The 18,065-nt window shown below is 41.9% G+C and overlaps 1 protein-coding gene across 3 annotated transcripts in view; it reads left to right on the top strand.

The window, feature by feature from the left end:
* The first annotated feature begins 1,371 nt into the window (after positions 1-1,371).
* LOC113534608 (transcription initiation factor TFIID subunit 4B) overlaps positions 1,372-18,065 on the top strand; it is an 85,698-nt gene continuing 69,004 nt past the window's right edge. For 2 of the 3 annotated variants that reach the window (XM_053234916.1, XM_053234918.1), the window contains exons 1-9: positions 1,372-2,883; positions 5,926-6,068; positions 8,512-8,694; positions 10,000-10,119; positions 10,470-10,592; positions 11,273-11,362; positions 11,962-12,123; positions 13,250-13,325; positions 14,819-14,933. In XM_053234916.1, the coding sequence (XP_053090891.1) occupies positions 1,395-2,883; positions 5,926-6,068; positions 8,512-8,694; positions 10,000-10,119; positions 10,470-10,592; positions 11,273-11,362; positions 11,962-12,123; positions 13,250-13,325; positions 14,819-14,933 (2,501 nt within the window). In that variant the 5' untranslated portion in view covers positions 1,372-1,394. The remainder of the gene's footprint in view (positions 2,884-5,925; positions 6,069-8,511; positions 8,695-9,999; positions 10,120-10,469; positions 10,593-11,272; positions 11,363-11,961; positions 12,124-13,249; positions 13,326-14,818; positions 14,934-18,065) is intronic. The other variant, XM_053234917.1, reaches the window with a different exon arrangement.

The raw sequence follows: 18,065 nt of genomic DNA on the forward strand, positions 1-18,065 counted from the left end.
TGCTGAAAGCTTACTGGCTGTGTTTTACGTAACCCAGTCATAATTAAACATCCACTACATTTCATAGTACAAGTCACACTTCACAAGAAATGTGCCAAAACTTAAAACACTGCACTACTGCTGCCTTCACATGTTATCAGAATGATCGTAAATACGAGTTTCCCACTAGGAAGTCGCACATGAATGACCCCTCAAAGTCGTAATTATGACTTGGAAACTATTAATACCTGAGTTTCCGAGATGGGACGAGTCCTAAACTTTCAACATGGCGGAGAGTCCAGTTTCTGTACTGAATGACAGGTTTTGTTCATTTTTCTAAATGCAGCTATAATTGTTAGCGCTTGGCATTTTGGTCTTATTCATTTATATACTATATCAGCAACAATTCTATGCATGTTATACATTTTTACATTGTGAAAATAGCTTGTATTTGACCAAGCTAGCTCACTGAGTAATATGTGTAATAGTGTCAGAATAAAAGTATAAGAAAAAAGAAAAAAGAAATATGTATGCATGAAGCTGGCCTTTGAGTAGTAAAATGTTATGAGTGTGGAAGAAGACGATGCGGGGCCCAAGCACCCTTCTCATCATCCATGTTTCATGTCCTTTCCGACAACAAAGCATGTGAACACGACATGCTTGTAATTATGGCTTCAGAAGTGGGAAGTAGGATCGTTCTGTTAGCACGTGAAGGCAGCATATAGCGCCACCATCAGTCTGATCTGGCCCATCTCGCTCGCTCGAGCAGCTGGATGGAGTAGTACCTACTGGCCATGTTTCACATCTGAATGACCTACAGCTGAGTCTGCACAATTCGTTTTAGGACAGAAGTAGAGTAATAATAATGATTAATAAGTAATAATAAGAAAAATCCTAGCAAATACAATACCGTTCCAGCCCCTTTGGTGCTTGGACCCCTAATAATTCAGAGCACATTAGAGTATACTGAACTGAGTATAAATCAGAACAAAGTGCTCAAGGATGTTAAGAAGAGAATAAGCTTTATTACAAGTTTGAATGTTGGTCAAAACCAGAAATATTTTGTTCAGTGTCTTTTTTGCTGAACTGAAGACTAATTTTAATACGAAAAGCAGCAGTTAAGGCAAATTGTACAAGGTGAAACCTGGCTAAATATGAAGCTTTGTGAAAATGTGAAGTTAAAAGGATTGAAAACAATTACTACACATTCATAAAGCATTTATAACGCATGTATTCTGCTGCTTAAATATCTGAAATGTTTACATTTTATTTAGCAGCATCAGAAGGTACACAGTAAGCAAAATGAAACCCCATTTGACGTCACAGCCCATTCCCACAATGCATAGCAACACGCATGCGCACTGCGCCTTTGGCGCCCCGCCCCCCGTTCAATTTAGACAAGGCTCCCCTCAAAGATGGCGGGCGCCTCCGACCCTCTGGAAGATATGCTGTTCTCCGAGGTGGATGAGAAGGCGGTGAGCGACCTGGTGGGCTCGCTGGAGTCGCAGCTCGTCGGTCGGAGCGGAAACAAGTCCGGCGGCGCCAAGCAGCACATAGGAAAAGCGTTAGCTTCTCGGGCTAATACTACATCCGAGCAGCAACAACAACATCATCATCATCATCATCATCATCAACAGCATAAAGCCGGGACGGAGCGAGGCTCAGATCCCGCCGAGATCACCCCGGCGGGCAGAGCGGCTTCTCCGGAGAGCTGCGTGAAGGCGAGTACGAGCGGATCTCGTTCCCACTCCTCCTCCTCCTCATCCCCATCCCCATCCTCCTCCTCCTCACCATCATCTTCGGCTAAGATTAGCGGCGTGTGCGCGCAGGATGGAGCAACTTCTCCCGCGGCTAGCGTTAGCGCCGCCGGCCGCAGAGCAGGAGCAGCAGCAGGCTCGGGCTCCATGGAGACGCCGCGGCATTACGGCACGCGGAAGAAGCGCGGCGGCGCGCGGGGCAGCGCTGCGTCTCGGAGTGTGAACGGCGCTGCGACCTCCTCCGTCAGCAGCAACTCGCCGTCCAGCGCCGGGGCCGCGGTTTCCATGGCGATGGCGCGCGCCAACTCCACCACGTACACCGTGTCCAGCGCGAGCCGGTCCGTCGCGCTGGATAAAGGGACACCCACGATCGCGCTGCACCGACTCCCGAGTCACATCGTGGCCAGCATCGCTCAGGGCAGGAACGGCACGAGCGTGTCGGCGCTCATCCAGCAAGGGCGCGTGAACCACGGCAAGAACGCAGAGAGCGCGCAGAGCGGCGAGGACAAGACCAAAGCAGATGTGCAGCAGGTTGAGCCGGGGAGTGTGAACTCGGTCCCGGGTGCGGTGTGCATCGCAGTGACCCAGTCCCAGCCTCAGTCCCAATCCCAGCCTAAATCTCAAATCCAATCCCAGCCTAAATCTCAAATCCAATCTCAGCCTAAATCTCAAATCCAATCCCAGCTTCAGTCCCAGCTTCAGTCCCAGCCTCAGTCCCAATCCCAACCGAAATCTCAAACTCAAACCATATCACAACCTAAATCCCAACCTCAATCCCAACCTCAGTCGCAGCCTCAATCCCAAACTCAATCCCAAAATCAATCCCAAACTCAATCCCAAACTCAATCCCAACCTCAATCCCAAACTCAGTCTCAACCTCAAACCATATCCCAACCTCAAGCTCAGCTTCAATCTCCATCCCAACTCCAGCCTCAAACGCAATCCCAGCTGCAGCATCAATCCACACTTCAACCTCAAACACAATCCCAACCTCAATCCCAACCTCAAACCCAAACCCAGCCTCAACTCCAACCTCAGCCTCGACCTGCAGCTCCACCGCAGAGGATCACGGCTCCGCAGCTGATCGTCAGACCGCCACAACAGCAGGCGACGATCCAGCTTCCGCCAGGATTTACCATCCCGCAAGGTGAGAACGTCTCGGTGTGAGCTTCACATTTATTCTAGTGACGTTCCAATACAACACTGACAGACTGAGGCGCTGGTTTGGTACCAGTCCATTGATATATTATATACGATACAACGTGTGTGTGTGTGTGTGTGTGTGTGTGTGTGTGTGGAGTGTCCGTGCATGTCTGTCTGGGTTTCCTCCCGGTTTCTTTTCATCCAGGAAGCTCCGGATCCACCACCACCCTGACCGGGATGAAGTGTTTACTGGAGATGGATGAATGAATGAGTGAATGACGTGTACACGAATACACGTGACCTCACGTGCAACAGAAGCGTACAGAGAGTCGACTCACGTACCAAGAGCGTGTCAAGTGTTGGCACGGTGTCGAATATTGGCAGCTATTCACTGATATCTCTGGTATTGTTATTGTATCCAAACGGGAAAAAATGCGATCAGTACATCCGTAATTTATTTATTGTTAGATGCTTTTATTTATTTGAGGCAGAGTTTAATCCGAGTGATACACGTGCAACACGTTTTCAGCAACTGACGATAAATAAGTGTTAGAAAGTTGTAGGAGGACCATGAGTACACACTCACTGACCATGTGCTCATACACACGCAACCGTGTGAAAGATCTTTGTGGCTTAAAAAAGGGGGATTAAAAGGGGCGGAGCTTTCTTCAGCATATTCATGATAATGGAAAATGGAGGAAAAAAAAAAGTAGAAACTAGTAGAAACTAAAAAAAATACAAACATCATTCATTCGTCTTTACACAGTGGGTAAGAAATTCACCACAAAAACTATAAATAATATTAAGGAGCTATTACACAAATTGATCTAATTATTATTTAACATAATGTTAATGTAATTAATCATTTTATTATTTTTAATTATTTGACAGACGCTATAACAATGTAATTAAACCCCAGAAAAGATAAAACTGCAGTGCAATGACGTTTTTCTTTCATTGTTGGATGATTTATTTAATGTTTAAAAAAATGTTTATATAAAATAATATATAATACATTTTTTTAAAATAAATAAATAAATAAATAAATAATATATAAATAAATAATTGACACTGAAAAGAGGGAAAACATTACTGAATTTAAAAAATACAGATTTAAAAATTGCTGTTAAATCCGTAAAAATAAAAGGCCTGTAAAAAATCACATTAGTTTGTAAATGATTAAAAAATGTAATAATTAAAAGGTATCATGATATCCACAATATCTCGGAAAAATTTATTGTGATAAAACTGTTCATAGTATTGATATTAAGTCGTCATGTTGCCCAGCTGTACGTTGTAGGATTAAGCGTCTGATCCAACACAGTGACTAACTGAGACACTGTAACAGCCTTTGTTAATAAGTCGACAAAGGCTACAACAGAGTTTCCCAAACTAGGGGTCGCGACCCCACGTGGGGCGGTTTGAGTTAGAAATGGGGCCATGAGAGAAACTCAATCTCCTCTTTCATTCCATTCATTTATTTTGCAAATTTATATGCAACCAGATTTTGAAATGTTACTGGGAGTCGCATTCAGTCAAGCCATGTTTGTTTCATATTTCATATCGAAGAGTGTACGTGGGTCACAGAAGATTCATAAAGGCCATTTGAGGTTGTCTACCCAAAAAGTTTGGGAACTTCTGTGTTATAACAATGTAATTAAACTGAGAAAAGATAAAACTGTGGTTGTCACTTGTTGGTGTGAACTCAGGGTTCAGAATGAAGACTCTTAATGTCTGGTTGTGTTGGTGTACTACTACTGCATGACTCGTATTGAAACTGCACTTCCTGCTGAGGGAGTAAATCAGTAAATCAGTAAACCAGTTGGTTTGGGATTTAACGGTCTGTTCTCCATATCTAAACTGCTTTTGTTTTTTTAGCTGTCTCTGGAAGAAAAATGCTAATATGATTGCAAACTTTTTCGTAACATGTGATGTGCTGCGCTGTTCTTCCACCATGTGGATTAATCTCACGTCAGAGCGTACACACACTTATACACATTTCAAGGCTGCATCCCAAACTGCGTAACGTGTACTTAAAAAGCGTGACTAAATAATAACGAAACCAGTGGTGTACAGGTAAAACGCAGTTTGGGAAAGTATTTGTGCATCTGAAGATATAATTATCTCCTTATTTTTCCTCAATATTACAGAAGCATTATATTATGAGGATAAAAACAAAACGTGATTGTGCACATCTGTGTGCCTGTCGCAGGCACTGATTACCAGGTGAAGGAGATTGCTCCTCACCGCTACGTAGGAGAACGCTCCACACGTCTCCACCTTCGTCTTTAGCTAAACAACACAACAACTGGGTAACAATACAAACTAATATAACTCATATGACTGTCATTCATTAGCTTCTCTTCAGAGGTTTTATCTCCAATGTGATAAAGCATTTTAAATTAAACCACCATGAGAAGGACAAATTTCTGTCGGATTGTTTTTGTCTTCGGACCCGGATGATTGCGTCACACATGGTCATATGACCTTACAGTATGTGCATGTATTGAGTATATATAGTTCCTCATTATTTTGGATTTATTTGGCAGCATCTAACATTAGATGATTAAGAAACATGAATTAAGAAACTTCATACAACTCATTCATACAGCTCAAACAGTCATACAGCTCAGAGGCTTTGTACCTGTAGCTGATATTGTAATCACACTCTTCTGAATGGTTTTACTTTCTTTCTCTTGCTAATGTGCTCCTTATGTAGGCGCTACGATGATGAAGGTTTATGACCCTTTCTGTTTTAAGTGTGTTCCTAAGAGACTTGGCTAGTATCAGTGGACAAAAAACTTTTCCCCAACGCAAGAGGCAGTGTCTGCTGGCAAAATCACAAACATGTCTATCCAATCAAGCGCAGTTAACAGTGGTGCATGTGGTTCTCTCAGTGAAGTATTGTGTTTGCGTCTCTTGTGGCGAGTGATATCAGACCCTGGCTGAGCGTGTGGTTCTGTTGGTGTGGCCGGATCTGATCTAAATTCATTATGTGGATTTTATGGCTAATACGTTTGTAATTGTGTGTGTGTCTGTTTTGTAGGCATGGTGTTGGTGCGGACAGAGCTGGGTCAGTTGATGATGGTTCCGCAGCAAGCACTGGCTCAAGCGCAGGCCCAGAGCGCCCTCTCGCCCCGACCCGCTGCCCCCACCACTACAGCCACCTTCAGAGTCACCACCCCACAGGTATACACACATGCACGCTCACACATTCCACACCTACACTCAGGCCACACCTTCTTCACTGTGACTGACAGACAGAGAGACCACGCCTCTTTCACTAGGACTGACAGAGAGGCTACACCTCCTTCACTGTGACTGACGGACAGAGAGACCACGCCTCGTTCACTGTGACTGACAGACAGAAAGACCACGCCTCTTTCATTAGCACTGACAGATACAGAGGCCACGCCTCCTACACTGTGACTGACAGACAGAGAGACCACGCCTCCTTCACTGTGACTGACAGACAGAGAGACCACGCCTCCTTCACTGTGACAGACAGACAGAGAGGCCACGCCTCCTTCACTGTGACTGACAGAGAGGCCACGCCTCCTTCACTGTGACAGACAGACAGAGAGGCCACGCCTCCTTCACTGTGACTGACAGAGAGGCCATGCCTCCTTCACTGTGACTGACAGACAGAGAGCCCACGCCTCCTTCACTGTGACTGACAGACAGAGAGGCCACGCCTCCTTCACTGTGACTGACAGAGAGGCCACGCCTCCTTCACTGTGACAGACAGACAGAGAGACCACACCTCCTTCACTGAAGCTGTCAAGGAATTTTGCTCAAATTGTCCTGGTTTATTTTATTCTGATTGAGGTGTGTACATGAACATTTATTTGTCTTCCATTGAGCTGTCAGTTGGATTATTAACAGATTATTAGTCTTCACATAAATGTAGCCAGTGTGTCTTTACGCTGCGAGGTTTAGTTTATTAATACAGATCTCGACCCCATTTTTCAACTCTCCGTAATCGCTGTCCCTGTCCTTTCTCTCCCCGTCTCTGATTTTAATGAGGTGATTAATATTTCATAGAAGTTTTGCTTATCACCTTCTACCTGTTAGAATATAATTAATCACAGTATTAGCGCTTACACTTACTAAGTGTAGTCCCTATTCATCTTGTTTGATTAATGGTGAACGTGTTCTCACCTGCAGGAAGAAAAAAATAATTCTGGTCTGCTCTTATTCTAATTCACAGTGACAGCAGTTTACCTACATTACTGATTAAAAATAAAAATGTATATAAAAGTGTATATAATAAGATACTTATTTTATGACTCTCATATGGGACCTTTAAAAGTCATCACATTTCTATTATTTCACTATCCTTTAAGTGGGATGCCTTTAATATCTCTTATAAAAGAAACAGCAGCATACTGAATATGTTCATTATGAAATACACACTTTTATAGTTGTGTCTTAGAGCTACAAAGATCTTATTTTAAAAATCACCCGCATTTATGAAATGTCCATTTTTCCTGAATTGTCTCCGGACATTTCTTTCCTCAGTAAATTTATGATCTTTTGCCACAAGGTGGCAGCATTGCACGTTTATTTCTATTGATCATCATTAAAGTAATATTATTACATATTATATGTAAAAAAATTTTTTTAAAAATGGTGGGAAATAGTTCTTTTTAGTTTTATCTTTACGTCTAGAGCATCAAGACGTCATCCTTATCCAGGGCAACTTAACTGATATTCAGTTCAATTAAGTGTAAGACGTAACTATTACTTTAAGGACGTAAAGTGTTTTTTTTTATGGTATTGCTTTAAATACAACCTTAAATCCAAACCTTTATTACTTAAAATAGTGATGTCCTGAATCAGCTTTTCCTTTAATTATGGAAAAGACGACTAGTCGACTACTACCAGTACTTTGAGTTACTGTACTGCTAGATAGTAAGAATTAATAATCATGCCACTCCATTATATAATAACATAATATATTTTATACCAGGTACAGGCAAAGCTCTATTTAATTTTAGATTCATTTTCCCGTAACTGTAACTTTCCCTGACTCTCATGCGTCTTTCTGAACGTGTTAAATCATTCATCATCCAGCTGCCTGATTTTAAAAAGCCAAAAGCTCCTTCAGTTCTAAGTGAGAGATGTGGTGTGATGTGAAGTGTGTGTGTGTGTTTATGTGTGTATGTGTGTGTTTAATTGCCCAAAGCTCTTCCTTGTCTGTGGCTTCCTCAGGGTGTGCTGTCTTTCCTACACTCTTACATACAGAGAGAAAGAGAGAGAGAGAGAGAGAGAGAGAGAGAGGGAGAGCACGTCTTACCATCCTTGATTTTGTGTGTATGCATCTCTCAGGGCTGGAACTTATTGATCTATTAACTTTTTATGTATGTGTGTACATATATATATATATATATATATATATATATATATATATATATATATATATAAATGTAAACTAATATAATGACTATTTCCCTGTTTCTCTGTCAATAACAAATGTAACAAATTGGAAGTTGATAGATTGGTAGGATTCCTGTCTCTTGCTGCTGGGGTTTAATTCAGGACTGATAATTTTCAGCCCTTTTTTTCCTTTACCCTTTTCTTCCCTGTCTGCTTCTTCTTCCTCTCCCTCTTCCTCCTCTCCTGGCTGCAGTCTCCCGTCTCGGTCCAGGCCTCTCGGGCCACTCCTGCTGTCCAGAATAAAGTGGTTCAGTCCCAAACCCTGAGTCCTGCTCCTCAGACCTGCACTTCTTCTTCTACTACTACTACTACTACTACTACTACTAGTACTGCTACTACTACTACTGCTACTACTACTACCACTCCTGCCCTTACTGTGAGCACTTCCTGTGTGTACTCCTGTCTCTCAGTCTCTCCCTTTATTCCTCTTTCTTTATCTCTTCCCTATTTTCTATACACACTGTTTCTACGTCTCTCTGTCTTTTTCCGTATCTGTCTGTCACGTTATCCCAGAGGTTCTCGAGCTTTTAGTGGCTCTTATGACTGAACACAAAATCTCTCCACAGGACAGAACCGCAATAACAGTTAGAAATATGATTATAATTATTATAGGAGTGTAAACAGTGACACTGCTAATCAGCGATACACCAGCCACAATGCAGCTGATTAGAGGAGGAGCTGCCCAATAAGCTCTTCGTAGAATGGAGGTTAAAATAATCAGCTAATCAATTAAAATAATCCTGATTATCTTCTCAAAGTAATCTACAAGCAAAGCACTGAGGTTTTCAGTTCTTTACACATTCCTTTATTTTCTGTATCCACTATAACCATTCACTTATTCATCATCAGTAAGTGCTTTATCCTGGTCAGGGTCATGTTGGATCTGGTGCCTATCCCAGGAACACTAGGCGTGAGGCGAGAACACACCCTGGAGGGAACACCAGTCCACCTCAGGGCACCATGCACACACACATTCACACCTAGGGGCACGTTAGCAACACCATTCCACCTGTAATGGCTTTGGGAGGTAGGAGGAAACCAGAGAACCCAGAGGAACCCACACAGACACGGGGAGAACATGTGAAACTCCACACAGACATTAACCTGAGCTCAGGATCGAAGCGGAGACCCTGGAGCTGTGAGGCAACGCTACTCGCCGCACCACTGTAAAATAAATAATGTGAATATTGATTCATATGTATACAATAACTGTCTTCAAGTTATGACTTTTAAATTTGGATATTAATATCGTTTTTAGTGAAAACACAAGTTGAAAACTAACGCTAAATATGTTTCTCTCTAACTCTTAATCTCTCATCTGTTCATCTAGAGTTTATTCTCTGTTTGTATTTTTTCTTTCTGTTCCTCCAGATTTAGCTTTTCATTTCGTTCTAATCTATTAGAAGACATGTGACTAGGAAGACATGTGAACCTCATTTATTCACAATATAATAAGTTACAGCTAGTAATTCGTCTTCCTCCAGTCCAACTTTCTCCCTCTCTCTCTCTCTCTCTCTCTCTCTCTCTCTCGCTCTGTGTGTGTGTGTGTGTGCTCTGGGGACATGTGATGTGACAGTGGATGTGCCTCTCATCTGTAGTGTGTGGCCTTGCTGGAGGCTCAGTGTATGTCAGCTCCTGTTTATCTCTCTGTCTGTTTTCTCTCTCTCTCGTTGTCCTCCAGAGGGCGCCTTTGGCAGTGACAACGCCCCAGCAGCACCCTGCAGCTCTGGCCCCCCAGGGGCCCACCCTGGCTCCACCCACCGCAGCTGGCCCTGCCCCCGGAGCAACCGTCATCTCCCAGGTTCAAATCTTGGCATTGTGTTTCTTCAGACTTTCTTATTCACTCTTTCTCACATCTCTTTCTCTGTCTGAGTGATGAATTGGCCCTTGGTATCACTCTTTGCTTGTTAGTCCACAGGCACACAAACACACACACACATACACACAGAGCTTCCAGAAGGCACACAGACACATGGATTAACACAGCTGGGAACTGTCTCAAAGACTTACACACTCATAGTCACTCCAGTGTACGTGCAGCAGGGCGTTAGCATGACTTTTTCCACACACACACACACACACACACACACACACACACACACAGAAACATGCATTGTGTCATGGCATTAAAGCACATTCCGTCTTCTTTAGGAAATGCAAGAGAATGTGAAAAAGTGTAAGAACTTCCTGGCAACATTGATCAAACTTGCATCCCATAATTCCCCCTCACCGGAGACGTCCCGGAACGTGAAAGCACTGGTGCAGGACCTTCTGGTGAGTCCCAACAGATCACGGACATTACCTCGGTTAATGATGTACTGTCAGTCCCTTCAGTTAGGTGATTAAGTGACAATCTCCAAGCATCTTCAATACTAGCATCCTCTTGTAACCATGACAACTATCTGAAGTTGTCCGGGCTATGTGGCTATGTGAAAAGTAAAAGCTGAAGGGTTTCTTGCTATATTGAACAACGTAACATGCATTTACAGAATAAAACACATTGGAAATTTTATTTAATAATTTTTAAAAATTATTAAATATTAAAATGTAATTATTTTACTTTATTTAAATAAAAGTATGCTGTCAAATGAATTTAACCTCTGACTCGATTTTTCTCACACCTTCAACCCAAACCCTGGAAATACCAAATGGTTATTAAATAGATTTTGATATGTAACATAATCAGTCTGCAGGGGGCAGCGAAGTAAGGGCTATTTCTGAAACTTTTCTTGTAAGAGTGCTGGAATTTGGAGGCTCATGTGCAGTATACTTTAGGAAAATGCTGTGTCGGGTTAATAAAGTAATAAGCTGTAATAATTTTAACATTGTGCTAAAATGTCAGATATGTGCGCCTTTTACTTCACACTTCGTGTGTCATTATGTGTAGTGCTGTTCATTGCTGTGCCATGTTTGATATTTAGTGTGTAAAATAGTGTGGCTTTTTGTTGTCTCAGGATGCTAAAATTGAACCAGAGGAATTCACCAGCCGGCTGCAGACGGAGCTGAAGTCATCACCACAGCCTTACCTGGTGCCTTTTCTCAAGGTGACACACGCAGCATTTTCGCATACTGTGTGTGTTGGACATTAATTGCGTGCACGCTAATACATATGGTAACATTCATACGAACACTAACACACACACAGTGTATTTTTGAGTCCTGCATGGTTGTGCTGTGACAGCTCCTTCCCTCCGGCGGCTCCAGCCAATAGCCCGCAGGCGTGTCTAGCCAATCATGATGTGTGTCACATGCGGCCACCAACACTGATGATCCGCGCTGTCACGCCATGTTAGCATGCTTAGCTCTTGAAACAGGGACACACACGTATAGTAACACACACAAATATATATGTACTTCTGATTATAAGGTGCATTACAGCATTGTAACATGTAATATAGGCCATACAAATACAAGCCAACTATAGGGTCAAGAATATTTGTATCTCAACTAGAAATCATTTAAAATTTTTATTTTAATCTTTCAGAAGTCTTTTTAGCTGTAGTACATACACACCAGGTAGATCACAAGTTTATTTGATTTTGGTTTATGTTTATAATTTTTAGTACTAGTCATGATTTTTTTTCATATATTGTTTATATATATCACTCTGTGTGTGTGTGTGTGTGTGCGTGTGTGTGTGTAGAAAAGCCTGCCAGCGTTGCGTTTGTCCCTGTTGAACAGTCAGCAGTCGCTCATTCAGCCCCCGCAGCCTAAGACCACCGCGTCTCCAGCAGGAGCCGTTGCCGGGGCTGTTACCACGGGCAATGCCCCCCGGCAACCTAACAGCACCATTACACCGCCACAGGTAGGCACTTTCTCTCTCCCAGCCAATCAGAGCAAACCTGCTTCCAGTCAGTTTTAATTTAATTTATTAAAAAAAAATTATATATAAAGATATCACACTATTCACAATATCTCAGAAAAGCATATCATAACATAATTTATCACGATATTAATATTACACTGTTATATTAACCGGTCTGAATTTAACATCAGATGCATGAAAATGATTAACAATAGCACATTCAGTTTTTGTCCAAAGTCACTGATCATATCAAAAATGATAAAGTTTTAAAAAGCACTGGTTGTTGCTTCATAACAGACATCTTCAGAACAATTTGAGCAGCAGGTGAGTAGTGAAAATGTCGGCTGTGTGGAAACATTTCACGGCTTCTACGAGCTGCATCGGACGAGCGATTTGTAAAAGAGCTGTATTGAAAAGTGTACTGTGTTCCTCCATCCAGGTGCATAATGCATTTGCTGTATACAGCAAGGCTCTGCAGTGTAGTTGTGACTAATTTATTCTTTCAGGGATTTTATAATTAATTGCTGATTACCTGTCAACCTCACATGCTCTGCTCTAAACCGTAGACTGACTCTTGCTCAGTTTCTAGTTAAATACTTCCTCATTTCTGCATGAATACGAGACAGACTCGACTAGCAGTTTGTCTCACTCCCTCCCTCACTGTGTCGTGTTGCAGTGAGCCCTCAGCTCCTGGGCCGAATGCATTTTCACGTCTCGGAGGCCCTGAGCTGGGTTTGGGATGGCGCTGAAGGCGTAGTGATATTGCGGCAGTGTGCAGGAAAACAAGGCAGTGACATATGCAGTCTGAGAGAACAGGGCAGGATGGATGAGGGCCCAGGGGGACTCACCAGGGGCCCAGCGGAGGGGACGACCTGCTTATTAATGTGCCCTCTCTCCCTCTGTGTTTATCTTTTGTTTTTCCTTTCCTTCCTCCTGGTTGTTTTCTACCTATATCTGCACTTTTTCATCACCAATTCATTCTTTTATATGTATATGTATGTATATAAATATATATAAATAATGTGATAGTTGTATAGGTGCCTCTTCTTCAGTAAAATTTCTATGAAGATTGTCACTACATTACATGTTAATTGCTTTGTCTCTGGCTCTGTCTCTCACTCTGTAGAACATCAAGAGGACAGGGACGGTAGGAGCCCAGGTCCGGATGCCTGTGGTCATCACGCAGACAGTGCGGGCGGCAGGTGAGAGCTCCTGATGACCGAACATCCTTGACTGGAGATTTTTAGCACTGGATGGGTTTTTGTTTTTACAGGCTTGTGCTGTATTTCACAGAGTTTCATACAATAAATGAATCTTATCAACACACAACCACTCTTTATGGATCACAATCACTGTATGGGTCTAACACATTCCATGTATTGTGCAGTAGCTAGTGACAGAGATATAGAGAGATGTGAACAATTAGACAGAGAGAGAGAGAGAGCTGCAAAAAAGAAAAGAGTCTGAGGCAAAATAAAGGTGAACAGACGAGAGAGGTTTCATTTGTATAGCCCTCTTTCACTACTACAAAGTAAGAAAGTAAGTACAAATCAAACAAAAGTACATTTAAATAAACTTACAGGTAACAGCATAAGAAACTTAAAACTAGGGATACTGTTATTGGTCAGATAACATGCTTATTTACTCGTATTTGAAAACGTGCTATGATGCCAACATCCGATACTATGTGACGCAAGACTAGTGCACGTTGTCGCATTGTTGAATAGAACATGAAACGACAGTGATCTGGACGTATTTCACACTTACTGATGGCAGTTAAAGCAAAGCAGACTGCTCTGTGAAAGTATCAAGCGGAGAAACTACATCATCTTCCTGTTATAAAGTAACAACCAGTGTTTTTTATAACATGGAACATACTTACGTGTTAGACCCATACAGTGATTGTGATCGATACTGAGTGATTGTGTGTTGATAAGATTCATTTTAATGTATGAAATTCTGTGAAATACAGCACAAGCCTTTAAAAACAAAAACCCATACAGTGCTACCTGATAAAACATTTTAATCATAAAACTCATAAAGCACTCAGAGTTCATTACTAGCAGCAAACGGCACCAATGATGCAGACTAGGCAAGAACAGAATGTCTGCAGATAGCACTAGGTAGGTGAAAATAACATCTCTTAGCCAGTAGGTTGTTCTTGATGATCAGCCGCATTGTCTGTCATTGACAATGAATGCAATGAAAACAAGAAAGTGTTTTGCTTACAGCTGTACAGAAGCGCATTTCCGACCCTACTCGATCCATGATAGCTAATTTAGCTAGTTAATGCACTTCATTTAAAATCAAATCACTAACATTATAAAGAATGAGCCTTGTAGCATAAATGCAAGAACACGCACATGTTCGCTTTTCATGGCTGTTATTTAAACCGGGGAAACATAAACAGAGCTAAATAAAATGATTCATGACGTCCCTGATTGATTAATACTAAATAGGTTATTTTTATTTTTTTCGGTGTTGTCAAATACCGAAAAACATTTACGCATACTTGTACTCGGTCTGAAAAAAAATGATCAGTGCATCACTAAAAAGAGAAATATAGACGGATCCAGGAACTGATGAAAGGTGGAGACAGACAGACAGTATTAGAGAGAGAGTGCTGTAGGTTGTGTTGTCATGACACAGATGTGTTGGGACGTGTCCTAATAATCCCCTTGCTCCCTTTCTTCAGGTGCTGTAGGGAAGAGTCCGGTGGTGCAGGCGGGGAAAAGCCCCTCGGCGGTCAGCGTGCAGCTCTCAGGCGCTCAGAAGAACAAAGTGAACGATCCTGGGGGAGGCTCCTTCAGGTACGTACAGCACCCACAGCACCATCCATGGACCGTGTATGTGTGATAAAGCATGTGTGAAAGTTGCAGTAAGTAAGTATTAAGTACTTTAATGTGGTCAGGATGGATCCGGAGCCTATCCTGGGAATACTGGGTGTGACTGGGAGCTTCTGTATGCTGCTAAATGTCACACTAGAGGCTAGATTAGAGGCTAGTTTCCTTCTAAACTGTGTTCTGATGCTTTGTGAAGTGTGGGGTATGAGGCAGTCCAGAAAAATCACTCTTTACCCTGCTCAGGGTCGTGGTGGATCTGGAGCCTATCCCGGGAACGAGGCAGGAATACACCCTGGAGGGATGCCAGTCCATTGCAGGCCTTTATGCACATGACACACTTATTCACACCTAGGGGCAATTTAGCATAGACAGTTCATGTTCTTGGGAGGTGGAAGGAAACCGGAGAACCCGGAGGAAACCCTGAGAGAACGTAGCTTATGTGGTGTGTATATGCAGATGTTAGGTCCAGTGAGATACAGCTGTGAGATGCAGGTATGAGAGTGTAATACTCCGAGCAGACACAAGGGGGCAGCATTGGCCTTAACTGCAGCGGATTGCTGTAGGCAACTCTCTGAGGAAAAATCAGACCGTGTAAGCTCACTCGTCTTCTCTTGTTTTTCTCTCCTGACAGACTCCTCATCTCACACTCTGTCCTCTTTAACTTCTCCGTGTCTCTCTCATTTTCCATCTCCTCTCATCCTTCTCTTTTAGAACGCACACTGGAAAAAGAGCTGGACGTATAAGTCGATACTCCTGGAGTCCAGTAGCTTTTGGTGCTGTTTTTCCAGAGACAGCTTGGTCTAAATTAAAGTTGGGTGTCTTATTTATTTATGTTTGGATTTTTTTTTTCCTCTGGAGTTGCACGTAGCCTAAATCAGCCTGAGCTGATGCAATGCTGCGGCCTCCCAGGGAAGGGAAGGGTGTGTGACAGATGTACTGTATATGTGAATAGTAACTGTGTATCATACTGTGTATAGAAAGATGGAGGTGTGGTGCAGTGATGGTGCTGGTGTGTAAAAACTCCTGTTCTGTATTTTTTTCTCGAAAACAAAGGAGCTTTTGAATACACAGTGTTTAATCAGTTCAAATCAAACCCTACTGCTTTACTTTCTTCATGCGCTCTCTTTGGATGGTTACACTTAACCATGGACTAAAAAAAGTGAAGTATTGTATACTTCCTAAGTGAGTCCTAGTTCAGTTCCCAAATCGAGAAAGTATCATAACCGCTGTAGTCTCACACCATAAAAACACTAACTATGCTTTGTGCTAATATTTCGTAAAACGTATATATTCATATTCATATTGCTAAAGGTATAATTTGTAAGGAATAAAAGACTTGGGGGTGTGTCGTTATGGGAAAGTAATCAAAAACTGTTGTGTTGTGTGATGTGACTCGTTGTGAAGTGAAGTTACTGGTACCACCCCAACATTGAATATTTTCAATTAACAGCACATCCTGAAGTGTTTTATTCCACATATAAACAGCAATTTGTTAATGATAACAATCTTTATTTATTAAAGAATGACACATTGTACATTTTATCTGTTAATAGTTACATTTAATGTTGAACTTCCATGAAACAAGCTCAGTCAAATCAATGAATATATAGTCCATATAACCAGTCATTCCCTCTTTTTTTCTCTTTCTCAAAGTTAATAAAATGCAAAAAAAAAAGCAGCACAATGTTACTAAAAAACTGGAAAGCACATCTTCCCCCCATCCTGAAGACTTTCGCATGTCGGAAAACTTCAGTTACAGCTTTACCTAGGATTCTTACAAAGCGCTGACACTGGAGACTCCTTCCAAAATGTTAAATAAACCATACAAGTTCCTGTGTAGTTGGCTACTATAGAAACGATAACCTGTTAGAATGAGTGCATTAATATAAACCTGAGATTTGCCTTGCAGTCAACACTGCTGTTGTAGAAGATTACTCAGTGCCTTCTGACCAATCAGAATCCAGAATTCAGCAGCACTGTGGAGTAAATGATATATAATTATCAGTAGGGATGGATAATCACAATTTCCATAATTGTGTAAAATCCCCACAGTGATATTTTGGCGGTTGTGTATATGTAGATTGTCTATACATGACTCGTGTGTTAGTATTTTTGTGGCAAATCTGTGTGTGTGTGTGTGTGTGTGTGTTGTGGTTGACCAGGCCACTGAGTGCATCATAATGGCCGTGTGTATCCACCCCTGAGGCGAGCCATAGCTGCAGGCACTGATTGCTGAACCAATAAATCTTTAGCAGCTGCGCTAATTAAGCTGTCAGGGCTGTGTGTAGCAGCAACCTTTCTTCCCAGCGGCGCTTTTTTTTGTGGCCACAGCAGTACGAAGCCTCCATGACCTGCTAATACCGTGTTGTCCTCTGTCCCGATTCAGAGTTTATGCACAGATGAATTTCTCTGTCTACAGTCTTGATTTTTATCCATGAACAATCTTGAGATGAAGCAGAAACTTCCAGTGTGCACAAAGAACTGTGGAAACATTTGCATCATGGTAGTTTGGCGAGGTCTGATCGCATCACCGTAGCAACCATAGCAAAGCAGCAGTACTTGAGAAGGATCAGAGACATGCTTATTTTTCTTTCACTCATATTTCGACAAATTCTGGTGCTCCCACTGGAAGCAAAATAGTTGCAGTGCAAGATAAAGTTTTGTCTGGTCACAGTAGAGGAGCTGTTCCTTCCTCAATGTGATGGATTGCTGGTCCAAGTTTTATATATATATATATATACTACTAGCTAGTGTACAGATATCCCTAGCAACTCACACACCTGCTTATTAGGAATGGGAAAATAATCAGTTCCTAGATGCATTATGATCCAGTCTCCAACAATGTTTCCTCAAAACATCATTATTGAACCTTATTTATTAATGGTTTTTAACTGAAAAACATCAAGAGTACTGAAAAAGTAAACACTATCACCTCAGGCTGTCAAATTCCTTTAAATATTACATTGGAGTATTATTGATTTTATGTTATAGCACCACAGGACGTAGTGCAACACTATACGCTTCTAGTCAAGCATTTATGGTTAAATAAAAAAAAACAGCTTCTGTTTCAAAACCCTGCAATTAGAAATCTGAGTAGTG

The sequence above is a fragment of the Pangasianodon hypophthalmus genome, chromosome 6, assembly GCF_027358585.1.
Source record: "Pangasianodon hypophthalmus isolate fPanHyp1 chromosome 6, fPanHyp1.pri, whole genome shotgun sequence".
NCBI lineage: Eukaryota > Metazoa > Chordata > Actinopteri > Siluriformes > Pangasiidae > Pangasianodon > Pangasianodon hypophthalmus.